Source organism: Phycodurus eques, chromosome 18 (genome assembly GCF_024500275.1).
Source record: "Phycodurus eques isolate BA_2022a chromosome 18, UOR_Pequ_1.1, whole genome shotgun sequence".
NCBI classification, from domain to species: domain Eukaryota; kingdom Metazoa; phylum Chordata; class Actinopteri; order Syngnathiformes; family Syngnathidae; genus Phycodurus; species Phycodurus eques.
This window is the reverse complement of record NC_084542.1, coordinates 135,314-162,280: the sequence shown is the minus strand read 5'-3', so window position 1 is coordinate 162,280 and position 26,967 is coordinate 135,314. Positions and strand designations below refer to the sequence as shown.

The window sequence follows — 26,967 nt, the reverse complement described above, 5'->3', positions numbered from 1 at the left end:
TACTATTTGCTTGATTTTATAAGGCAGTATGGTTACTTTAATAAGATATACTGTAATGCCAAAATACTGTTCGACACATTACCTCTTGTCACTACCCCCTCAAGATGTACAACATTGGGATGGTCGAACTGTCCCATAATGCTGGCCTCACACAGAAAGTCCATTTTCTGCTTCTCTGTGTAACCCACTTTTAATGTTTTGATGGCGACTGAAGTGTCCCGCTTTCCAGGTACTTTTAGCCAGCCACTGCACACCTCGCCGAACTGTCCTGAATGGCATGGAAGGTAAGATTGGTTGAAGGTAAAGAAAAAGGATCAGGCAATTTCAACAATCATTTATTCTTTCAATTTTCAATTGGCAATAAAAAAAAAAAAAAAACTCATTTTGTTATTACTTTTTAAATCTAATCCCAAAAAATAATTGATTTCATTCTTAAATTTTGGGCTCAGATCAAAAGTACATAATTGAAAAAGACAGGACTGACTTTGATATTAATATCAATTGGCTGTCTTTATGTGACTCAGAAGTTTGGTAATGAGCATGAGACAAAGATACGTATGTTAGCCACAATGATTCCCAGCCACGACCACGATCCATCAAATTACTGTTCACCTATATTATCTCAAGGACAAATGTGTTTCAAACGTTTTGAATTTGCTTCATGCATTACGTCTAAGAAGGAAGTAACACAGAAGATTTGTAGAGTTCAAATGCAAAAAAATATTTTTTTCTGAATTGAGAAAAATTTGTTTTTTGTTTTTAAATCTGTGGTTGCAGGTAAAAGCTATTTATTTTTATTTCGGGTATTCCTCCTAGGTGCAGAGGCTGAGGAGTGTAATCCCCCTGTAGTTGGAACACACTCTCCGGTCCCCCTTCTTAAAAAGGGGGACCACCACCCCAGTCTGCCAAACCAGAGGCACTGTCCCTGATGTCCACGCGATGTTGCAGAGGCGTGTCAACCAGGACAGCCCCACAACATCCAGAGCCTTGAGGAACTCCGGGCGAATCTCATCCATCCCCGGGGCCTTTCCACCGAGGAGCTTTTTAACCACCTCTGTGACCTCAACCCCAGAGATGGGAGAGCCCGCCTCAGAGAACCCAGACTCTGCTTCCTCATGGGAAGGCGTGTCGGTGGAATTGCGGAGGTCTTCGAAGTATTCTACCCACCGGCTCACAACGTCCCGAGTCAAGGTCAGCAGCGCCCCATCACCACTATACACAGTGTTGATGGTGCACTGCTTCGCCCTCCTGAGACGCCGGCTGGTGGACCAGAATTTCCTCGAAGCCGCCCGGAAGTGATTCTCCATGGCCTCACCGAACTCCTCCCGTACCTGAGTTTTTGCTTCAGCGACCACCAAAGCTGCATTCCGCTTGGCCAGTTGGTACCCATCAGCTGCCTCAGGAGTCCCACAGGCCAAAAAGGCCCGATAGGACTCCTTCTTCAGCTTGATGGCATCCCTCACCGTTTGTGTCCCCCAACGGGTGCGTGGATTGCCGCAACGACAGGCACCGACCACCTTACGGCCACAGCTCCGGTCGGCCGCCTCAGCAATGGAGGTGCGGAACATGGTCCACTTGGTCTCAATGTCATGATGTTCGTTTTGGGCAATCCGTGATGAGCACAGAAGTCAGTGTCCATTACAACAGTGTATTTTCAAAGTCTAGAAACAATATTTATTTTTTTGTAAATAAAAACAAGTAGCCTATTTATGTTAAGTGAAAGTATTTATGTTGAGTCAACAAAAGGTTCTCTTTAGTTTTCTTAAAAACTTTATTCCTAAACATTACTGTTAAAAATGCACTTCCACTAAAGTAGAGGCAAACAGGTTGGCATTTTTTATGTTGAGGTTTTATCGGCTGAACATAATCAATTGTTACTTGTAATCTAACTTTACTTTTATGATCAGGTAATAGTAAAGTAACTAAGTTACTTTTTTATGGTAACTATTGCAACACTGGTAGTGTGGTGCAATATAAATTTTATTTTTGGTGGTCGCGGGGAATAAGCATGACCTAAGTCAAGAAGCACTGAAGCTACGACGACACTCATTGACCGCCTTTACAAAACCAATTTACAGCGCTTTTTCGACAGCAAAAATCTTCGAGACTTCAACCCATGGAATAATTACAATGAACTTTTACCCCTCTTTCAAATTGCACACATCAATATACAAAGTCTCAAGGTACGTCCCGTATTCAAGGTGTGAATATTTGACTTTCAGTATTATAGATGCTCAGCAATGGGACTAAACGGAGAGCTGAGATACTCACCTGCTCCAATAACCCGTTCAATTTTTATGCAGGATGCATCCAGCTCCTTGGCAAATTGATGGACAGCTCTGTTGGGGTCTCCATTGGTTTTAGGGTCAATATACATTTTGGTGCCTGGAAATTTAACTAAATAAGAAAAGAGGATTACTATTTCTCTTTGAAATGTGAAATGCAAACCAACAAGCACTATGAGCAAATAGTAGTTATGCACAGATGATTCTGAGAAATATGCTAAATAGTCTGCAGGCAAGTTTAAATTAATATATCAAAATATACTATGAAATTAAAAAATACACCCTTTTGAGTTGGAAAATGTATGTTTTATAAATACCAAATATTCCTTCTATTAGTTTTATACAACCTTCACATGCTTTATTGTTCAATGTTGTGAATGCTGGCTGTTTTCCGGCCGTTTTGTGGGTCCTGGTTGTTCCCTGCCATGTTGTGTCTAGTAGCTGTTTTTCAATGAAGATAAGTTGAGTGCAGCTGGACAAAGATAATTGTTTTGCTTTCCTTTGCTTCTCTGTCTCTCTCACTTCTGTATAACGGAGGTGATTGTTTTGCTTAGACTTCAGTAAGGGGTGACAACTTGTAAGACTTGTACCTTTTCCTCTCTTTTCAAAGACTTTTCTTTTTTCCTTGTAATAAAAACCCACAAAGACAAGATTGCTTCCTTACTTATTCTGTCAGAAAAAGATTTGCCAAAACAGTTGGTGTCAGAAGTGGGATTCTAAGATTGCTCGCCGATCCAGGGGACCCGGGAGTGACTGATCATCCAGGACCAACGCACGAGTCCTGCCTCCACCCACACAATTAAGGACGGGGGGCTGCCGGGGCTTTGGATGTCGGCTATCACCTCAGGATCCAAACGGACCTGTTGTCCTCCAAACAAAAACTTATGGTAAAGAAAATTTTAATTCCTTGAAAATCAGAGCATTTCATATGGTGTACTGTATTTGAAACAATCTTGCCTTTGTAATAAGTGGAATTAGTAATTGCTTTCCCCACATTCCATTAGTAGGGTCCTAGTCCTTACGTTCGGGTTAAAGTCCATGTTATAAAGTCTCCAGGTTCGAGTCCGATGTAGTTATAGGTTCGAGTCCCCTACAATTACAGGTTCGAGACAGTCAGGGGTTCGGGTCCCCAGGTTCGAGTCCAATAATCAGGGCTTCGGGTCCCCAACAATTTCGAAGACGTTTGAAAATTGTAAAAAAGAGAAGCGTTTCTAACAGGTATTGGAAAATGGAAAGTGGGAAGAGCAAAAAAGGAGTGCGGCCGAATTACCACTGTACACGTCACCTATTATGTCTCATATGAGAGAAGAATATGGAGAGAAGTCTGTAGAATGTGTGGAGATGTGGATAAATGAATGTGGTTTCCCAGCAACAGGGAGACTGGGTACAACTTAAAAAAAAAAAAAAAAAGTACTTGGTTGAGAAAGAATTAGTCACGGATTTGGAACTTTTAAATAACACTGTCAAATGTCTGGAAATGTGGTTGACTGTTTGATTTAGATGCGAACGGGGACAGAAGCTTTCTGACAAAACTATGTGTTGGGCAAGTTACTGATGACTGTGTATCGCCTGTGGTGTAATCTGTCCGAGTTAGCCAAGGGGAGGATGTCAGGTTGTGGTCGCGAGCTGGGTTCCTAGTGGCCTCACCCTATGACAAAGCTCAAGAAGAGTACAATCTGGAAGACGACCAACAACACAACCGCCTCCTGCGACCCACAGCACGGCCCTCCACATGCAGCACTTCTCCGGCCCCAATCCTCCCCAAGTTTGTTGTTTGACACATAATTAATTGCCACAAAATCTGAATTCATAGATTCACTTAGAGCCAATTCAACAGGCTGCAAACACAGCACCGATATTGGCATTATCATAGTGATATGTATGATGATTGTTCTACAAACATTTAATGTTTATAATTTTGAACTCATTGTGGAACATTCACCTATTTGGGTTGACATTTGAAGCGACATTGACTAAATCGTGCACATTTGTCATGAGATCAACATGGTATGATATAGTGGCTTTCCACATGCGGTATACATATTACAAATTACACAAATTACAAGATTTGTAGACTACATCTTGAAAAAGGAACACAGGGGCCTTACTGAAATTCTTAGCTAATACGGGCATACAGTCAGCAAGGATACATTTTAACTGTCGTCTGAAAAGCTAAATTTCAAAATTTCAAACCCCCCAACCTTCAGACGAAAAACCTAATAATGATACAGATGATACATTTGGGCATGACAAATTGTTGCAGGTCCTGAATCAGTAATTATGCTTAACTAACCGTGTCATCAGCATCCCTTGGACAAAAAATGCTGAAGCAGATTTTATCCAACGGAAGATAGTCCTTCGATTACCAGACTACTCAAAACACTTCACTTGTTATTTACATGACATCGTGCTGACACAGAGAAATTTATGGGGGGAAAGGAAAAGTACCTAGCTGGAGATTTTATTCCTGTATATGACTGTAAAGGTCGGCCTAATGAGTCTAAGCAACCACCTCTAAGAAAGAGGATTCACTGTTAGTTTGACTTTTTGGATGACAATGACGACTTAAATGATGACCATGATTCATATCCCTCACTCTAACTTTGTTGTATGACTGACTTAAAAACCCGCTGATGAAGGATTTTCTTAAACCTGAGTTATGAATTTCTGGATGACTGTAGGGTTGTTTGGTTAATCAACTATTGCATTTATCCATCCATCCATTTTCTGAGCCGCTTCTCCTCACTAGGGTCGCGGGCGTGCTGGAGCCTATCCCAGCCATCATCGGGCAGGAGGCGGGGTACACCCTGAACGGGTTGCCAGCCAATCGCAGGGCACATAGGAACAAACAACCATTCGCACTCACGGGCAATTTAGAGTTGTCAATTAACCTACCATGCATGTTTTGGGGATGTGGGAGGAAACCGGAGTGCCCGGAGAAAACCCACGCAGTCACGGGGAGAACATGCAAACGCCACACAGGCGGGGCCAGGGATTGAACCCTGCTCCTCAGAACTGTGAGTCAGACGATCTAACCAGTCGTCCACTGTGCCGCCATCTTAAATCCAATAATTAATATTTTATTCCACTGATTTTAAACCACGAAATAATCCCAAAAATTTAACACTCAGAGGCGGTCCAGCTCCCCGTTTGGTCCCGAAGGTGGTGGAAAGGAAGGGGGTAAACCACCCCCTTTTGGCTCGCTTCGGCCATAAAAGGGCCGGAGCTATGCTCTCTGAGGCAGCTTTTGTTTCAGCCGACCAACTTGTCGACGACTGGCCCAGCCAGGACGCCCATCCCCGGCTGCAGAGAATCCTGCAAGCGCTCAGAGCTACCCGGTTTGGGGCCTGAGCTCACCCCGAGGGAACGGAAGTGGGCACAACGCGGCCGTTCCGAACGTCTTGCGAGCCGAGACACCCGGGTTTTTGGGCTCCTTTTTTCCTTCTTCGTCTTCCTTTCCGCCAAATCCACCTGTTGCCGGTGCGGACCGGGCCACCCGAACACTCGGAAGCTTGACCCGCCTGCCTCAAACGTGTTCAAGACATGTAAGTCCAACATTGCGGTCAACTAAAAGTACAGAGTAGTGAATATTTGGGTTTAAATTAACGAGAACAGGAATCCCCAGCTATATGCATTCACGATACGCTCATTCTACCAATCTCACAAGTCAGTTTCCTTTGCCAATGTTTGTCTGTACTTTGTTTGTTTTGTGTTTCTCTGTCACTGATGGTGTAGTGGTACACTCACCTGACTTTGGTGCGGGCAGCGTGGGTTCAGCTCCCACTCAGTGACAATGTGGATTTGAGTGCGAATGGTTGTCCGTGTCTATATGTGCCCTGCGACTGACAGTTCAGGGTGTAGTCCGCCTTTCGCCCAAAGTCAGCTGGGATAGGCTCCAGCGCCCCGCGACCCTAACCAGGATAAGCGGTGTTGAAAATGGATGGCTGGATGGATGTTTTCTTTCCCTGTAGATTCCCCATGTTAGATCATTACATTCTCCATAAAATTCACTACCTGCATTGTTGTGTGTGTTTGGGTTCGAGGAAAAAAACCTCTGGCTGTCTAGAACTCATCAAAAATTCATAAAGTATAGCAACCTTCAGATTACGAGACTGATAAAAAGGTTTCGCGTAGCTTCTCCTAAATTTTATCCACATAAAAAGCGACGTGGTGCCCTTCTTAATAGCTAAAATGGCTTGATTTATAACACTGTAATTTAAAATTACGTTAAACCGGAAGTAGCGCAGGCGTCGCTTTCAGCTCCTTCTTTTCTCGTGAATTAAATTTTTATTTAACCCGTATACCCTACAACATTAACAGTCTCTACGAGCCCTTCTAGTATGGCTTACTTCACCGACACAGCACAAGGTGCTGCTCCTTCGTATCGAGAGGAGCCAGATGAGGTGGCTTGGGTATCTGGTTAGGATGCCCCTTGGACGCCTCCTGTCCCACCGGGAGGAGGCACCGGGGACGACCCAGGACATGCTGGTGAGAGATGTCTCTCGGCTGGCCTGGGAATGCCTCGGGATCCCCACGGAAGAGCTGGACGAAGTGGCTGGGGAGAGGAAAGTCCGGGCTTCCCTGCTGCCCCCACGACCCGATCTCAGATAAGTGGAAGAAAACGGATGGATGAATGGATTATTATCTATATACTTAAAGCTCAAAGTTTGTGTGTCCGTTTTCAAAGAACAGCCCTCCCCCACAACCCCCAAACGTTCTGGCATGCCCCTGCACATTCTGGGACGCCCCCGCACGCTCCGGCACGTTCCCGCACGTTTTGCACATTCCTGGACGACTCCAAGGTTTCAACGCCCTCTTTAAATACCAAACTAATAATACATATCATCGCAGGTAATTCTTACTATTACATGTGACCAAGGACATGTAAAAACATGCAGAAACATGTCCTACAAAGGCTTCTTTATACTCGGGCGGACGGCAACCGCCCTGACGTCAATGTGGCTATCCTGCACACAGTTTGCCTTTATACTCGAGCGCAACTCACACGCGGTGTTTTGAAAGTGTGCTGCAGTTCTCCTCCAGGTCAGGGGTGTCGCTACGGCTGGTATTGGCTAGGACGCCACAGGGTGGAGTTTCCTCTGCATTTTTTGGCCATTTCCAGTTGCCGTTTTTACTTTCCTTTCTGTAACAAGGAACAAAGCAACAACAATGGTGACCGTTGAACAAAGTCCGCTCGAACAAATGGACCGAGATAACCAGATGATATGTTTAATTATGCTGCAAAATTGATCGAGAAGGCGGTGGCGTAGGTGCTATGTGGAACCGGGAGGAACGCTGATTACATCATAACAGCATGTGACTAAAACGGACCAATCACGACAAAAACGTGTAGGAACGCTCAAAAACGTGCAAGAAAACGTTCCCGCTCCACAAAGCTCCCTGAAAACGGACACGCAAAGTCTGAGCTTTAAGTATATAGATGTTGCCTAACGTGCTTGAAGCTATTATAATCACAGGTCCTTCTAAAGGTGAGACAGCATTTCTACCCCGAATACCAGCATCAGCACTGGGGCACCCCAAGGTTGTGTCCTCTCTCCGCTGCTCTTCTCTCGCTACACGAACAACGGCACCTCAACGCACCCGGCTGTCAAACTCCTGAAATTTGCAGATGACACCACTGACATCGGCTTCATCAAAGACGGTGACGAGTCTGCATATCGACAGGAAGTGGAGCGGCTGGAGTTGTGGTGCTGCCGACACAACCTGGAGCTGAACACGCTCAAAACTGTAGAGATGATCGTGGACTTCAGGAGGCATCCTTCGCCACATCTGCCCCTCACGCTGTCCAGCTGCCTTGTGTCAACCGTCGAGACCTTAAAGTTCCTGGGAATTACAGTCACTCAGGACCTGAAGTGGGCGATCAACATAAACTCCGTCCTCAAAAAGGCCCAGCAGAGTATGTACTTCCTGCGGCTTCTGAGGAAGCACGGCCTGCCACCAGAGCTGCTGAGGCAGTTCTATACAGCAGTCATCGAATCATGTCCTGTGTTCTTCCATCACAGTCTAGTTTGGTGCTGCTACAAAAAAGGACAAACTCTGACTGCAACAGACAATCAAAACTGCTGAAAAGATTGTCGGCACCCCCCTACCGACCCTTGAGGACGCTGCCAGAACTAAGACAAGAACGTGCAAAATCCTCTTGGACCCTCCACATCCCGGTCACCAGCTCTTCCAGCGCCTTCCCTCAGGTAGGCGCTACCGATCAATGCAAACTAGAACTAGCAGACATTCCAACAGCTCCTTCCCTTTTGCCATCAACTTCTTAAACAGCTAACCTACAATTCCATTGCAACATGCTGCCAATTTTTTCATCTTGAGTTTGTTGTCACATTTCTGTCGGGCCAATTACATTACTCGTGCACTCACTGTAGTTGTCTCGCCACGCTGCACTATTTGCATATCTGTTGTTGACCAATACTGGCCACTCATGCCAGAGTAGCCTCTGCTCCACTTGCACACTGACTGAGGAGTATCTGCAACATTTGCACAATTGACGTTGTCCCAGATTATTGCGCTATTCGTCACTTTAAACTGGATACATTCCTTGAAGTCTCGGCGGCCTTTGCACAATGGTCATTGCACCGGACTATTGCTATATTAGTCATTCAAACTGCTCTAAGTGCTAGAGGACTCTGCATCTTTTTGCACAATTGTAAAAAACAAAAACGGATAGCTAGCAAACCTTTATTGCTCAGTGACTGTTTTTCTCAATGTCTTTATGTCTCAAAAGGGTTCTCTGTCAATTGACTGTCTGTTGTCGTACTAGAGCGGCTCCAACTCTTCTTTTCCTTCCGGCTTGTCCTTTTAGGGGTCGCCACAGCGTGTCATCCTTTTCCATGTAAGCCTATCTCCTACATCCTCCTCTCGAACACCAACTGCCCTCATGTCTTCCCTCATGACATCCATCAAACTTCTCTTTGGTCTTCCTCTAGCTCTCTTGCCTGGCAGCTCCATCCTCATCATCCTTCTACCAATACACTCACTATTTTCTCCCCTGGACGTGTTCTCCTCTGGACGTGTCTGCTCTCTCTAACTTTGTCTCCAAAACATCAAACCTTGGCTGTCCCTCTGATGAGCTCAATTCTAATTTTATCCAACCTGGTCACTCCGAGAGCGAACCTCAACATCTTCATTTCCGCCACCTACAGCTCTGCTTCCTGTTGTCTCTTCAGTTCCACTGTCTCTAATCCGTACATCATGGCTGGCCTCACCACTGTTTTATAAACTTTGCCCTTCATCCGAGCAGAGACTCTTCTGTCACATAACACACCTGACACCTTCCTCCACCCGTTCCAACCTGCTTGGACCCGTTTCTTCACTTCCTGACCACACTCACCATTGCTCTGGACGGTTGACCCCAAGTATTTAAAGTCCTCCATACTTGCTATCTCTTCTCCCTGTAGCCTCACTCTTCTCCCTCCACCCCTCTCATTCATGCATGTCCACCCCTCTCATTCATGCACATGTATTCTGTCTTACTTCGGCTAATCTTCATTCCTCTGCTTTCCAGTGTATGCCTCCATCTTTCTAACTGTTCCTCCACCTGCTTCCACTGCAGATCACAATGTCATCTGCAAAGATCATGGTCCACGGGGATTCCAGTCTAACCTCATCTGTCAGCCTATCCATCACCACTGCAAACAGGAAGGGGCTCAGGGCTGATCCCTGATGCAGTCCCACCTCCACCTTAAATTGGTCTGTCACACCTACAGCACACCTGACCGCTGTTCTGCTGCCCTCGTACATGTCCTGTATTATTCTAACATACTTCTCTGCCAGGGCGGCACGGTGGACGACTGGTTAGAGCATCAGCCTCACAGTTCTGAGGACCCGGCTTCAATCCCCGGCCCCGCCTGTGTGGAGTTTGCATGCTCTCCCCGTGTCTGCGTGGGTTTTCTCCGGGCACTCTGGTTTCCTCCCACATCCCAAAAACATGCATTAATTGGAGACTCTAAATTGCCCGTAGGCATGACTGTGAGTGCGAATGGTTGTTTGTTTCTATGTGCCCTGCGATTGGCTGGCAACCAGTTCAGGGTGTACCCCACCTCCTGCCCGACGACAGCTGGGATAGGCTCCAGCACGCCCGCGACCCTCGTGGGGAAAAGCGGCTCAGAAAATGGATGGATGGACTTCTCTGCCACTCCAGACTTCCGCATGCAGTACCACAGTTCCTCTCTGTGTACTCTGTCATAGGCTTTCTCTAGATCTACAAAGACACAATGTAGCTCCTTCTGACCTTCTCTGTACTTTTCCATCAACATCATCAAGGCAAATAATGCATCTGTGGTACTCTTTCTCGGCATGAAACCATACTGTTGCTCGTAAATACTCACTTCTGTCCTGAGTCTAGCCTCCACTACTCTTTCCAATAACTTCATTGTGTGGCTCATCAACTTTATTCCTGTATAGTTCCCACAGCTCTGCACATCACCCTTGTTCTTAAAAAAATAGAGCGGCTCCAACTACCGGACACAAATTCCTTGTGTGTTTTTTGGACATACTTGGCAAATAACGATGTTTCTGATTCAGATAATGATTTACCAGTTCAATTCAGAAGGCTTCAGTTTCCAATATCAATTTGTTTTGCAACAAGTATCAACAAGTCACAAGGTAACTCTCTGAAAGTTGCTGGACTGGATTTGCGTTCTCGATGTTTGTCTCATGGTCAGTTTTATGTTGGTTGCGCAAGGGTTGGCAGATCTAATGATTTGTGTATACTGGCAGAGAATAAGATGACAAAAAATATTGTCTATCTTGAAGCATTGCAATAAAACCTTGCACTGTTTGATGTGTACAATATTATTGCATGTGAACTATTCATGAGGTTTGGAGTATTGGGCTTTCCGCAGGAACTAGAGGGTTAAGGCGCCCGGAGGTCGCCTAACCCTTCCATCCATCCATTTTCTGAGCCGCTTATCCTCACTAGGGTCGCGGGCGTGCTGGAGCCTATCCCAGCTGTCATCGGGCAGGAGGCGGGGTACACCCTGAACTGGTTGCCAGCCAATCGCAGGGCACATACAAACAGACAACCATTCGCACTCACAGTCACGCCTACGGGCAATTTAGAGTCTCCAATTATTGCATGTTTTTGGGATGTGGGAGGAAACCGGAGTGCCCGGAGAAAACCCACGCAGGCACGGGGAGAACATGCAAACTCCACACAGGCGGGGCCGGGGATTGAACCTGGGTCTAACGCTGGTTAGAGCTGACGCTCTAACCAGTCGGCCACCGTGCCGTCGCCTAACCCGCTAATTATTATTATTGTTATTATTATTATTATTAACCCTCCATCACTTATATGTAGTGTTTTTGTTTAATTGATTAAAGTACAGCGGCACGGTGGACGACTGGTTAGCACATCTGGCTCACAGTTCTGAGGACTCGGGTTCAAATCCCGGGCCCGCCTGTCTGGAGTTTGCATGTTCTCCCCGTGCCTCTGTGGGTTTTCTCCGGGTACACTGGTTTCCTCCCACATCCCAAAAACATGCAGGGTAGGTTAATTGAAGACTAAATTGCCCGTAGGTATGAATGTGAGTGCGAATGGTTGTTTGTTTATTTGTGCCCTGCGATTGGCTGGCGACCAGTTCAGGGTGTACCCCGCCTCTCACCCAGAGATAGCTGGGATGGGCTCCAGTACGCCTGCGACCCTAGTGAGGATAAGTGAAACGGAAGATGAATTAATGATTAAAGTGCCTCAGCTGGCAGTCAGCCGAGTGCAAATAAGAAAACTGAACAATGGTTCGTTTAACCTGCCTTTTTTGTCAGTTGCAGTCTGTTACAGATCCCAGAGTTTAATGTTAGCATTTTCTTTCTGACAATGACAAAATTTCATGATCAACATCCATCCATCCATTTTCCATACTGCTTATCTTGAATAGGGTCGCGGGCATGCTGGAGCCTATACCGGCTGACTGTGGGCGGGGTACACCTTATACTGGTCATCAGCCAATCGCAGGGCACAACCATTCACTCCTATGGCCAATTTATAGTCTTCAATTAGCATGTTATGCATGTTTTGGGAATGTGGGAGGAAACCGGAATATACTTGGAGAAAACCCCCACGTAGGCACAGAGAGAACATGCAAACGCCACAGAGACGAGGCCGGATTTGAATCTGGGTCCTCAGAACTGTGAGGCAGATGTGCTAACCAGTCGTCCACTGTGCGCTCTTATTATTATTATTATGATTATCCATCCATCCATCCATTTTCTGTACTGCTTATCCTCACTAAGGTCGTGGGCGTGCTGGAACCTATCCCAGCTATCTTCGGGTGAGAGGTGGGGTACACTCTAAACTGGTCGTCAACCAATCGCAGTGGACATATAAACAAACAACCATTCAGTCACATTCCTTATTATTATTATTATTTTAGGAACCACAGCTTCATGACAAAAGTCTGTGTATGATGATGCCTATAGTATGGATCATATTCAACAGTGTATCGTAAATAGTTGATTTTGTTTGCACATTCATATGAAGCAATATGGTGCTCAGAACCATGCAGAGGCAGTATCTGTGCACGTGAGGAGTATCAAGCTGAAGGACCGGCCGACACAAGGCGTATGCCGCAGCAGAAGTTACAAACCATTACTAAAGAACAAAAAAAGCTATAAACAAAAAAAAATTCTGGTGATATGAGAGAGACTATTCTTTCTTTGTTAAGTTCAGTGCTAATATTGCAGAAGAACAGTATTCTTTAGTTCTTGAAAGATCAGTCAAAATGTTGCAAAATGGCTGGCAATATGGGGGAAACTCTGTTTTGAAAATGGGTGGCAGTGATTGAGTTAAAGACAAGTTAAGGCTACATTGTCTACATTGTCTTATTTTTACAGTATGTATCCATCCATCAATCCATTTTCTGAGCCGCTTCTCCTCACTTGGGTCGCGGGCGTGCTGGAGCCTATCCCAGTCGGCGCTCTAACCAGTCGGTCACCGTGCCGCCCACAGTATGTATGATGTTTTCAAATAAAAATGAAGAAATATGGTCTGTTACAACATGTTTGGAAGAGAGTGTATTTAGCAGTAACAGTTCAGGACCTGTAGCACTGAAGTAGCCCTTTTTTAAATCAGCAGTCTACCACTGGAGTGTATTATTCCTGGGGTAGCTGTCTGGAGTGGTGTCTTGAGGGGCATCATTAGGGGGCGCTATATCAGTGTTTAAAAAACATAGAATAGATAGAATTTGCCTGGAAGCATCACTTTAACAAATCTTGCTCCTTAAACTGTTTGGCTTTGAATTTTATTCTCCTAGGCACTCCATCACTTTTTATGAAAAAGTACTGTCTGTGTATGCGCTCACACTGAAAGTAAAGCTCCTCGTCTCCCTCTTGGTCCGCTTTACTGTACCCGCAGTGCCTGCAGTGGCAAAAGGAGAGAGAGGCACAATCAGATGACTGCATAGAATAAACACATTTAATTCCAAGAATGTCAATGTAGCAACCGACAATACATTAAACATATTGTCATCTACAAAAGTGTCTAATCATGTCCAGTGCAACATTAAAAAGCAATTGATTTGGAGATGCTGGTTGACCTCCCCATGTAAAAAAAAAAAAAGTCAAAACTGTCAAGTCAAACTTCCGACATTACCATCGTAAATATAACGGCACAGAATCACCTTTTATTGTCATGAACAGGCATGCATGCACACGAAATTTGTTCTCTGCATTTTACCCATCACAGTGAAAACATACACATTAGTGGAACACACTGGATCCGGGTTCCATCCCCGGCCCCGCCTGTGTGGAGTTTGCATGTTCTCCCCGTGCCTGCGTGGGTTTTCTCCGGGCACTCTGGTTTCCTCCCACATCCCAAAAACATGCATTAATTGGAGACTCTAAATTGCCCGTAGGCATGACTGTGAGTGGGAATGGTTGGATGAAGTGGCTGGGGAGAGGGAAGTCTGGGCATCCCTGCCAAAGCTACTGCCCCCGCAACCTTTTTACCCTAATTACCCCTTGCATTTAACCTCGTGTCTCATTCTTTCTCGTCGCCAGTTCGTTGTACCTTGTCGTCGTGTTCCAGCATTCCTTGTTTCCACGTCACCGACTCACAGTAAGACTAGACCCTGTTCCGATTATCGACCTTGCCTTTTTCCGCACGTTTTTGGATACTGTTGCCTTTTTTCGGATTGCCTGCGTGTGTGCTGACCTCTGCCCGTATATAAAACCTCTCTTTTTTTTTAAACTGTCCATTTGAAGTGGAGTAGTGCATATTTGTGTCCTATCCTCTTCCGTTCATGACAGAACGAACTGGCCATAACATGGACCCAGCAGACTCAGACCCGGTGTGCAAAGCCCTTCAAGCGCAGGGACAACAACTCTCGAAGCAGGATGAGCAGCTTGCTGCCATCCACCTTCATCTAGAGGGACTGTCAGAGCATCAGGACAATATGACGAGACAGGTGGCCTCACAGTTTGAAGTTCTTGTGAAAATGATTCAGAAGAAGGAACCAGTTGGCACAACACCCGATACCGCCACGGTACCAAAGTTTCTATGTGAAGCAGTTACCATGCAGCCACCTGCCACCTCCGCTGCTGTCTGCCCACAGCTCTTTCGACCGGAGAGGTTCTCTGGAGATTCTGGGAATATTAAGCCGTTCATCACTCAGTGCGAACTCCACTTTGAGCTGCAGGCAGCTGCCTTCCCCACCGAGCGGGCGAAAATCGGTTTTGTCATTTCCCACCTGACTGGTCGTGCAGAGGCGTGAGCTACTGCTGAATGGAGCCGCAATTCCGCCGCGTGTTATTCTTGGCTAGTCCTTCATTGTTCTCTGCTTGGGAGGATGGTCGCTTGTAGTTGGTTAGTGATGTAATCCCGGCCAGTTGTTTGCGCTAAACTGCTTTTCTATCTTTTCTGCATAATTTCTCTTTGCGATGTGAATTTCTTTTGTCAGCTAGTTTCTAGTGCAATTATACAGGGCTCTGTCCCCAATACGACCTCTTTAGCCTGTCGAAGTTACTTAAGTTTGTCAGTGAACCACGGTTTGTTGTTATTAAAAGTGCAAAATGTCTTTGTTGGTACACACACATCCTCACAAAAACCTGATGTGACACAGTCCGTATATTCATCCAGGCTGCCAGTTGAAGTTTCAAAGACACTCCAATCTGTGCAGTCTAAACAGTCTTGAAGTTCTAACTTTGCTTCACTGTTTTCACCAAAGGCTTCACACATTTAAGTTTTTTCCTTTATGTAGGTATAAAGTGAATTAAACAGTGATCAAACGACCCCAGAGCTGCGCGAGGGATGGCATGGTATGCATCATTTAGCGTGGTATAACAGTGGTTTAGAATGTTGTTTTCCCTGGTCGGACAGTCAATGTGCTATTGTATTTAGGGAGTTTCTGGTTGAGTTTAGCTTTGTTAAAGTCCCTGAGAATAATGAGGAGTGAATCTGACTTAGTGTTGTTTCGTTCGCGAACGTTTCGTACAGAAGAACAAATCTTTTTAGTGAACGAACTGAAGCGAATCAGTTTATGAAATGATTCGTTCTTTTATCTTGGCTGCCATCCGCCACCAGGCAAGCGAGTTGGCTGGGAGCGGAAACGGAATGTTGAATGACCACCATGACCAGTGAGCAGCCAGCGTGCAGGCGGGGGTGGGACTTCATTATACGTACTGTCATGTTATTTGCGATTCGGCAGCGTTGTCACTCACTTCGGCGAATGACCAAAGGGCAGCCAGCGTCAGGCGGCGCCGTGCAAGCGGGGGAGGGTCTTAAGTGAACTGAATGATTCGTTCAGTGAACTGAGTGTACTGAAGAACTGAAGAGTGATTCGTTCGTGGAACTTCTTCGTTTGTGATCCGCTAAGGAGCGATGTACTAGTACGATAAGTGATTCATTTGCGCAAGGAAGGACGTACTACGCAGTGAACGTACTCATGAGTGATTTTAACTGCAAGTCCTGACGTCCTCGCGGGGATCGCTTTCACGAGCAGCTTCAAGCTAACTGCTCATATCTGAGTCAGTCACATATTTAAAATAAATGTAAATTAATAATAAATGTATATACGTACACATACATATCATTCCCTCTGTGTCTCTAATGCGATTATTAAAGCTTTTTATTTCATAATATTAATAATAACAACACATTAAACTTCTATAGCGCTTCTTGAGACACTCAAAGCCGCTTTCCACTAATCAGATGATAATAACAGGAAAGTGAGTGAGCAGGAAGCCCGGCTGGTGGGGGCTGGTGTCAGCGGCGCTGTCCACCGTGGTGGAATGTAGAAAGGTCACGGCGGCTGGCGAGAGCTTAGCTGGATGTAAGCGGACGCGGAAGGATGGAGCTGAGCTCGCTGCATGCATGTTCACAATTACAACCGAAGCCGGGTGTTCGAGAGCTTGCTGAGAAAGAGAGATAGGTAGGTGATCATTTAGTGATCTTATTTTTTTTTTTTACAAAGGTAATAGGACACACAGTCAATTAGTCAATAATGAGTTAGGTGTCCATGGGCCCCCTTCGTATTAATTTCTCTACTTCTACAGTATGTCACTATAACAATTAGGGGAATGCAATTTTATTTGTTTATCCAACACCCTTCAGAAATCACTCCAAAATCTTCCAGTCACCCTTCCCATAAGAGTTATTTATTTTCTTTCTCTTCAGGTAATGGTAAAGTGTCCCAATTCTTTGGTCCAGAGTGTAATGATCTTTATAATGTTAAAGGGAAATTTAAGCAAGGGGTTTCCAGTTCGAGGTCAGAAACAAATGTGTGAAGGAGAAATATGTCACAGGATCAGCATCTATTGGCTTTTAATGTCTCTGTTGCCATTATAGACATTCATACTATTTCTTGGCTACATCAGTGTTGTTGTGTTGATATATCAGGGTATACTGTATAGATTGACATAATTTTCAAAATAAATCTGATTGAAATAATTATTGTACCTCAAAAATATCAGTCAAACACATTTGTAATACATAATATGTATTACACATCTGTATTAGACTTTTTTAAAATTTAAATCATGCCATATCAAGAGAAATCTACCATAGCAAAGAATGTGTCTAGCAACTTGTGGTGTGTATGTATTCCTGATATGATGCGTCATCATGCAGTCTTTGACACTAAACCTGCTTATCGTGTGACAGATTCCTAAGAAACCTTGAAAAAGAAGTCCATCACAGAGATGACACAGATAATTATGTTGGAACTCAAGGGACAAAAAGATCACAATCCATTTGCACAAACATGCTATGACAAGATGGATGTGTATGTATGCGCGTGACGATGTGGCCTGTGAATAACAGAAAAGCTAATTGGGAATCAAAAATTTACAAATGTGGCGAGTCAATGGGTCCCGAGAAAGCATACCTTCTCCCGATGATAAAGCCAAACACCATGAACGCCAGGCTTATGGTTCCTGCCACTGCTACCACTGCTATGATGATGACAGGGTTCTGCTCGCTGGAGACAATTGCAGCTGATGAGAGGGACACGCACACACATAAACATACACGGACAAACATGCAGAAAAATAGACATACTCAGCATTAACCTGAGCACATTAAAGACTACAGTTGATGACATGATTGGGCACAGTTAACAGCAGCATGGGGACTGATATGCCAGCCTCTTTTCCCTCGATCCACCCCCAAAATAGCTGTCAACAGCTGTGACTAGGCTTGAGCCTGGACTGCTGCCATTGTCAAATTGCTGATTTCATAAACGAATGCCTGAAATTGGCATTGGTCAAAAACATTAACTTACTCTGACTTGAGTTGTAAAGTAAGTTGCATCTCAATCATCTGGAGAGATACAAAAATCTCCCGATAAGTATTTTATTATTGGGCTGGAAAATATAAATTTACTTTTTACTTTTTTTACTTAAGTACATTTATAAGTGTGTACTGTTGTACTTTTACTTCACTGGGTGGCTTCAGTACTTTTACTTTTACCATATATACATATACACTGTATAAACAATGCATAACATTGGATTGACAAGCACTGTTGTGATTATACTTTTAGCAATCATATGCCTTACAGGGCGCATAGAGAATTGTAAAATTATTTGTTTTGCGTAAGGACATTTTTTTTGTTTAAATCTTTTTATTTCACAATTTTCTTGGAACATAGATTTCTGAGCATACTGCCCAGCCAATGTGTCTCCATAGCTGAGGAAAAAAAGAACTGTTTTCTCAGGACAGCAAACAATATGAAACGTAAGCATGAACGGTTTATTAAACAAGCATTTTCTCTCTCTCTCTTTTTTTAAAAAGTCTCAACAATGACATATTGAAAGACTCAGGTAGATATGTGCATATACACAGTACATTTGCATCAAGCAATAGCAGCAGGAAACAAAGATATTCAAAAAATAATGGACACGTCATCACACATACACAAAGACATGAAAAAAAAGAAGGGGGAATTGGGCAGGGGGCATTAAGTCGCTATCTGGGTGGATCTCAATTTTATCCAAATATTCCATAAAGGGTCTCCGGGTCTCATTGAAAACACACTGGAGCCAGAATAGTTGCCGAATTGAGTCAGGATATACGTGATCACTGAAATAGATGACAACGGGTTTGACACATAAAGCAACAGATTGTCTGCATAGAGGGACAGTTTGTGGGTGATGCTGTACCTTGTGATACCTACGACTTTCTCCTCTCCGCGAAGCCAAACAGCCAAAGGCTCTACTGCCAGAGCAAATAGGAATGTGTCCAAGATGGCACCTACCAGTGTGGTCGCCTCGGTTACGCGCTCTCTAGTATTGTTTTTGTTTTTGTGTTTTTTGTTCGTCTTTGGAGACATTATACGACTCACTTACACAAGGCGAGACTTGCTAACCATAAAGGAGGCTACTCCGGACTTTCTTTCACCAACTTTCGCAAATCCGCCCAGTTTTTTCCCCGAGTTACTCACCGGAACGGCGTCCGCGGTCTTCGGCGCATGGAGGCCGAGGCGGCGCCACAGAGGGAAGCGAGCCACCATCCAAGTGAAGCTCCGCAAGAGATGATACAGATTGGCGTTCCTGTCGATCCACCTCGCTAATGTACGCTCCCTACCCAACAAAATGGATGAGCTTCGTCTTCTGATAAAGACCAGTAAAGACTTCGGACGTTCCGCCGCCATGTACTTTACGGAGACCTGGCTTTGTGAGGCTGTACCCGATGGCGCCGTCATGCTTCCCGGCTTCCACCTTCACCGAGCAGACCGCGACATGGAATCATTGGGGAAAACAAAAGGCGGCGGGATATGCTTCTATATCAACGAAAAATGGTGTACGGACGTCACGGAGCTCAGCACACACTGCAGCCCGCATTTGGAGTCGCTGTTTTTGAACTGTAAGCTGCACTAATAATGCTCGCCGAACAAGTAAACGAAACACCCGGACTCACCCCTCATTATTCTCGGGGACTTTAACAAAGCTAAACTCAAACACGAACTCCCTAAATACAAGCAGCTCATCGACTGTCCTACCAGGGAAAATAACATTTCAGACCACTGCTATACTACGCTAAACAACGCATACCGTGCTATACCTCGTGCCGCCCTGGGCTCGTCTGATCACTGCTTAATTCACTTAATACCGACATACAGGCAAGAACTTAAATAGGCAAAGCCTACAGTGAAAACAGTGAAAAAGTGGACCAATGAAGCAAAGATAGAACTTCAAAGCTGTTTAGACTGCACAGACTGGAGTGTCTTTGAAAATTCAGCTGGCAGCCTGGATGAATATACGGACACTGTCACATCCTATATCAGTTTCTGTGAAGAGGTTTGTGTACCAACAAAGTCATTTCACACATTCAACAACAACAAGCCGTGGTTCACTGCCAAACTTAAGCAGCTTCGCCAAGCTAAGGAGGATGCATATCAGAACGGGGACAGGGCCCTGTATAATGGTGCTAGAAACCAGCTGAATAAAGAAATTAACATTGCAAAGAGTAACTATGCAGCAAAGTTGGAAAAACAGTTGAGCGCTAACAACTAAATCAGTCTGGCATGCATTCCAATCGCTGACAAATTACAAGCGATGGTCCCCCCAAGCTGAGAACACGAGCACACTAGCCAACGACTTGAATACCTTCGACTGCAGATTTGAAAAGGACACTTTCACACCCCAAACCCACCCAGCCGCACCACCGACCACAATCACACAACCGACTTCTGCGTTAACCATCCACGAACAGGATGTGAGACTCCTCTTCAAACAACAAAAGATTAACAAAGCGGCAGGCCCGGACCTTGTGTCCCCATCCTACCTCAAAGTCTGGGCGGTCCAGCTCGCTCCAGTCTTCTCACAGATATTCAATAGATCTCTGGAACTGTGCGAAGTACCGTCCTGTTTCAAACGCTCCACGATCATTCCAGTCCCCAAGAAACCTACAATCTCGAGTCTAAATGACTACAGGCCTGTCACCTTGACATCTGTGGTCCTGAAGTCCTTTGAACGTCTCGTGCTGAATCCCCTCAAGAGCGTCACAGGTCCCCTGCTGGATCCCCTTGCAGTTTGCCTACCGAGCGAACAGGTCTGCGGATGATGCAGTCAACATGGGACTGCACTTCATCCTAGAACACCTCAACAGTGCAGGGACCTCCGCGAGGATCCTGTTCGTGGACTTCAGCTCAGCGTTCAACACCATCATCCCTGATCTCCTTTCATCCAAGCTTCTCCAGCTCGGCGTCTCACCTGCCATCTGCCAGTGGATTTACAGCTTCCTGATGGGGAGGACACAGCAGGTGAGGCTGGGGGAGGCCACCTCCTCCACACGCAGCATCAGCACTGGGGCGCCCCAAGGTTGTGTCCTCTCTCCGCTGCTCTTCTCGCTCGACCCGAACGACTGCACCTCAGCGCACCCGGCTGTCAAACTCCTGAAGTTGATGATCATGGACTTCAGGAGGCATCTTTCGCCACAGCTGCCCCTCACATTGTCCAGCTGCCTTGTGTCAACCGTTGAGACCTTCAAGTTCCTGGGAATTACAGTCTCTCAGGACCTGAAGTGGGCGACCAACATCAACTCCGTCCTCGAAAAGGCCCAGCAGAGGATGTACTTCCTGCGGCTTCTGAGAAAGCACGGCCTGCCACAGGAGCTGCTGAGGCAGTTCAACACGGAGTCAGTCCTGTGTTCTTCCATCACAGTCTGGTTTGGTGCTGCTACAAAAAAGGACAAACTCCGACTGCAACAGACAATCAAAACTGCTGAACGGATTGTCGGTACCCCCCTACCCACCCTTGAGGACTTGCACGCTGCCAGAACTAAGACAAGAGAATGGAAAATCCTCTCGGACCCTCCACATCCCGGTCACCAGCTGTTCCAGCTCCTTCCCTCAGGTAGGCGTTACCGATCAATGCAAACTCGAACTAGCAGACATTCCAACAGCTTCTTCCCTCTTGCAATCAACTTCTTAAACACCTAACCTACAATTCCATTACAACATGCTGGCAATTTTTATACTTGAGTTTGTTGTCACATTTCTGTGGGGCCCTTCCTTGAGCCGTCACCTTATCGTGGTGGAGGGGTTTGTGTGTCCCAATGATTCTAGGAGCTAAGTTGTCTGGGGCTTTATGCCCCTGGCAAGGTCACCCATGGCAAAAAGGTCCTAGGTGAGGGACCAGACAAAGCACAGCTCAAAGACACCTTATGATGACGACAAAAAATGGACTCAGCTTTCCCTTGCCCGGACACGGGTCACCGGAGGTGGGGCTCGAAGGCGAGCACCTAGTGGCCGGGCCTGCACTCATGGGGCCTGGCCGGGCACAGCCCAAAAGGGTAACGTGGGTCCCCCTTCCCATGGTCTCACCACCTGTGGGAGGGGCCATAGGGGTCGGGTGCAGTGCGAGCTGGGTGGTGGCCGAAGGCGGGGACCTTGGCGATCCGATCCCCGGCTACAGAAGTTGGCCCTCGGGACGTGGAATGTCACCTCTCTGGCAGGGAAGGAGCGCGAGCTGGTGTGTGAGGTCGAGAAGTTCTGACTAGATATAGTCGGATTCGGCTCCACGCACAGCTTGGGCTCTGGTACCAGTCCTCTCGAGAGGGGTTGGACTCTCTTGCCCACGGTGAGAGTCCACCGTGGGCAAGAGAGGCGCCGAGCAGGTGTGGGTATACTTATTGCTCCCCGGCTCGGCGCCTGTACGTTGGGGTTCACCCCGGTGGACGAGAGGGTAGCCTCCCTCCGCCTTTGGGTGGGGGGACGGGTCCTGACTGTTATTTGTGCCTATGCACCAAACAGCAGTTCAGAGTACACACCCTATTTGGAGTCCTTGGAGGGGGTGCTGCAGAGCGCTACCCCTGGGGACTCCATCGTTCTGCTGGGGGACTTCAATGCTCACGTGGGCAATGACAGTGGAACCTGGAAGGCCGTGATTGGGAGGAACGTCCCCCCAATCAGAACCCGAGCGGTATTCTGTTATTAGACTTCTGTGCTCATCACGGATTGTCCATAACGAACACCATGTTCAAGCATAAGGGTATCCACACGTGCACTTGGCACCAGGACACCCTAGGTTGCAGTTCGATGATCGACTTTGTGGTCGTGTCATCGGACTTGCGCCCGCATGTCTTGGACACTCTGGTGAAGAGAGGGGTGGAGCTGTCAACTGATCACCACCTGGTGGTGAGTTGGCTCCGATGGTGGGAGAAGATCCCGGTCCGATGTGGCAGGCCCAAACGTATTGTGAGGGTCTGCTGGGAACGTCTGGCGGAATCCCCTGTCAGAAGGAGTTTCAACTCCCACCTCCGACAGAACTTTGGTCATGTTCCGGGGTATGCGGGGGACATCGAGTCCGAGTGGACCATGTTCCGCGACTCCATTGCTGAGGCGGCCGACCGGAGCTGTGGCCGTAAGGTGGTCGTTGCCTGTCGTGGCGGCAATCCCCGAACCCGTTGGTGGACACCAACGGTGAGGGATGCCTTCAAGCTGAAGAAGGAGTCCTATCAGGCCTTTTTGGCCCATGGGGCTCCTGAGGCAGCTGATGGGTACCGGCTGGCCAAGCGGAATGCAGCTATGTTGGTCGCTGAAGCAAAAACTCGGGCATGGGAGGAGACTTCCGGGCGGCTTCGAGGAAATTCTGGTCCACCATCCGGCGTCTCGGGAGGGGGAACAGTGCACCATCAACACTGTGTATAGTGGGGATGGGGCGCTGCTGACCTCGACTGGGGACATTGTGAGTCGGTGGGGAGAATACTTCAAAGACCTCCTCAATTCCACTGACACGCCTTCCCATGAGGGAGCAGAGTCTGGGTTCTCTGAGGTGGGCTCTCCTATCTCTGGGGTTGAGGTCACTGAATTGGTTAAAAAGCTCCTCGGTGGCAAGGCCCCGGGGGTGGATGAGATACCCCCGGAGTTCCTCAAGGCTCTGGATGTTGTAGGGCTGTCCTGGTTGACACGCCTCTGCAACATCGCGTGGACATCGGGGACAGTGCCTCTGGATTGGCAGACTGCGGTGGTGGTCTCCCTTTTTAAGAAGGGGGATCGGAGGGTGTGTTCCAAATACAGGGGGATCACACACTCACACTCCTGAGCCTCCCTGGTAAGGTCTATTCAGGGGTGCTGGAGAGGAGGGTCCGTCGGGTAGTTGAAGAAGTCAGGAGGAGCAGTGAGGTTTTTGTCCTGGCCGTGGAACAGTGGACCAGCTCTAAACCCTTGGCAGAGTTCGCCCAACCAGTCTACATGTGTTTTGTGGACTTGGAGAAGGCGTTCGACCGTGTCCCTCGAGGGGTGCTTCGGGTGTATGGGGTACCGAACCCCCTGATACGGGCTGTTCGGTCCCTGTACGACCGGAGTCAGAGTTTGGTCCGCATATCCGGCAGTAAGTCGGACTCGTTTCCGGTGAGGGTCGGACTCCGCCAAGGCTGCCCTTTGTCACCGATTCTGTTAATAATTTTTATGGACAGAATTTCTAGGCGCAGCCGAGGCATAGAGGGGTTCCGGTTTGGTGGCTTCAGTCTTGCGTCTCTGCTTTTTTTTTTTCATCAAGCCGTGACCTCCAACTCCCATTGGAGCAGTTCGCAGCTGAGTGTTAAGCGGCTGGGATGAGAATCAGCACCTCCAAATCTGAGACCATGGTCCTCAGTCGAAAAAGGGTGGCATGCCCTGTCCGCCTCGGGGGATGAGATCCTGCCCCAAGTGGAGGAGTTCAAGTATCTTGGGGTCTTGTTTATGAGTGAGGGAAGAATGGAACAGGAGATCGACAGGTGGATCGGTGCAGCGTCTGCAGTGATGCAGACTTTGTATCGATCCATTGTGGTAAAGGAGGGTGTCCTCCGCAGGGTGTCCGGGTTCTCCCTTAGAGATAGGGTGAGAAGCTCGGTCATCCGGTAGATCTCAGAGTAGAGCCGCTGCTCCTCCACATCGAGAGGAGCCAGATGAGGTGGCTGGGGCATCTGATTTGGATGCCTCCCAGACGCCTTCCTGGTTAGGTGTTCCGGGCATGTCCCACATGTGTGTCCCAATGTGGTTTTGTCTTGGCAGTGTAATACTCGACCAGCTGCCTTGTGTCAACCGTCGAGACCTTCAAGTTCCTGGGAATTACAGTCTCTCAGGACGTGAAGTGGGCGACTAACATCAACTCCGTCTTCAAAAAGGCCCAGTAGAGGATGTACTTCCTGCGGCTTCTGAGAAAGCACAGCCTGCCACGGGAGCTGCTGAAGCAATTCTACACAGCGGTCATCGAATCAATCCTGTGTTCTTCCATCACTCTGGTTTGGTGCTACTACATAAAAAGACAAACTCCGACTGCAACGGACAATCAAAACTGCTGAAAGGATTGTCGGTACCCCCTTAGCGACCCTTGAGGACTTGCACGCTGCCAGAACTAAGACAAGAGCGTGCAAAATCCTCTCGGTCCCTCCACATCCCGGTCACCGGCTCCTTCCCTCAGGTTGGCGCTACCGATCAATGCAAACTAGAACTAGCAGACATTCCAACAGCTTCTTCCCTCTTGCAATCAACTTCTTAAACAGCTAACTTACAATTCCATTGCAACATGCTGCCTATTTCTTTTGTCTGACTTTGTTGTCACACTTCTGTCAGGCCAATTATATACTACTCGTGCACTCACTGTAGTAGTCTCGCCACGCTGCACTACGGCTGGTGGGGGCGGTGGGGCCCCTCTTTCTCTCCTCGGGCCTGCTTACTCCTCTTCTCTCCGTTCCTTGACCCGCTGCGGTCGCCTCTACCTCTTCCCGTGGGGGAGCCGGGTGGTCCTCTGCAGGCTGTGGGGCCTGCTGTGGGGATTTTGTCCCTGCCTGGTTTGGGGGGTTCCACCTACCACATTCGGGGACGGGTAGTGAGTACTGGCGGGAATGTGGGACGGGGGTCCCGGGGTCGGTGCTGCGGGTCTGGGTGGGGCAGCCCTCTTCGTCGGTGGTCATCTGGCCTGATGGGCCTGACCTGCAGGAGTCCTGTCTCTTAATCACTCACTTAGCACACACTCACGGCACTCACTGTATATATTTTTCTCACTCATCACATCTGGGCACATATATATATCAAAGTGTTCCTGGGGGACTTGTATATCTGTACTGTTTCCTAGTCCGTGCGCCTTGTCCACCACCCTGCCTACACCCCTGGATTTTAAATGCATCACACACACTCACCTCCACATTTGGCTGGTAGGCAGCAGTGCCTGGCAGCCCTGCCCCCCTCCCCCTTGGCTCTCTGGCCTCTCCAGATTTTAATGCACCACACCACTCGGGGGGGCACTGATACACGGGGTAGGGCCAATGACGGGGGGGAGGTGAGTTCTAACCTAGCTTGATGGCGGCCCTTGTTGGGTGCCCCTATCTGTCCTCCTTTCCTACAAACAAGGGACACTGTCCTGCCCTAGGGCTGGGCGGGGACTGGCTGCATCGCGTGCCCTGCAGGTTGGGGTGGGGGGGTGTCTGGCTCTCCTGGGTGTAGGGGAGGGGTGGCGGGGCATGTGGGGCAGTGGGGGGAGGAGCGTTGGCTGGGGGGCTGGCATTGGGTCCCTGCGGCCCCCACCGGGTGGCCAGTTGTCGGGGTGCCTCGGTGGGGCCGGCGAACCGCCTTGGGTCCCTCAGTGTGGGACGTATCCCGTCCACCGGGCTGCTCTCGGGTGGACCCTTGGACCCGATCCCGCCCCTCGATTGATTGGGTGGGGTCTTCAGCCTCCGCGGTGCGGGCACAGCAATTACAGGACACTTCTGTCAGTCTTTGTGCATGTAAAATGGTGTCAATTCACTTGTAGGTGTCCGCAGGCACACACCCCTGGGACTCTTTCACTGGGTGTGGGGCCACTCACTTATTGTGACAAATAACTCATGAATATGCGAATTGTTTGCGTATCGCCTCACTCATACTCTTGTCCTATAGACTTTTATAATTTACATAGCCAATCCCACCCCACTTCAGTTGTACTGCCGGGTTCACGACCCTTGTCCTGCATGCTTCTTCTCCTGTCCTTGTCCTGTCCTTCCATCACAGGGTGTAGCACTACAGCCCCATGCAACACTCATATTTAATATTTCATTGTTGTAGATGATGTAATGACTTACGTTTCTCATCCTGTTTACAATTAGTGCTTTGTCTTTTGTCTTCGTTTCTCTCTCCTCACTAGAAACTTTCTGTTCGACTCTGATTCTCAATAAACTTCAATTATAATACTAAGAAACCACAGCAGAAGCATAAAAACTCCACTGTGACACAGTAAAACTTCCGGCATAAAAGGAATACAGATCTTC

At 47.4% G+C, this 26,967-nt stretch overlaps 1 protein-coding gene across 7 annotated transcripts in view; it reads right to left on the bottom strand.

Moving 5' to 3' along the window:
* Positions 1 to 26,967, bottom strand: part of epha7 (eph receptor A7) — a 118,684-nt gene that overhangs the window by 55,113 nt on the left and 36,604 nt on the right. For 5 of the 7 annotated variants that reach the window (XM_061703902.1, XM_061703898.1, XM_061703903.1 and 2 more), the window contains exons 8-11: positions 17,627 to 17,735; positions 13,607 to 13,662; positions 2,272 to 2,397; positions 83 to 268 (exon numbers count right to left, since the gene is read on the bottom strand). In XM_061703902.1, coding sequence (XP_061559886.1) covers positions 83 to 268; positions 2,272 to 2,397; positions 13,607 to 13,662; positions 17,627 to 17,735 — 477 coding nt within the window. Of the gene's footprint in view, positions 1 to 82; positions 269 to 2,271; positions 2,398 to 7,290; positions 7,429 to 13,606; positions 13,663 to 17,626; positions 17,736 to 26,967 lie in introns of those variants that run through there. The other 2 variants (XM_061703905.1, XM_061703904.1) reach the window with 2 other exon arrangements.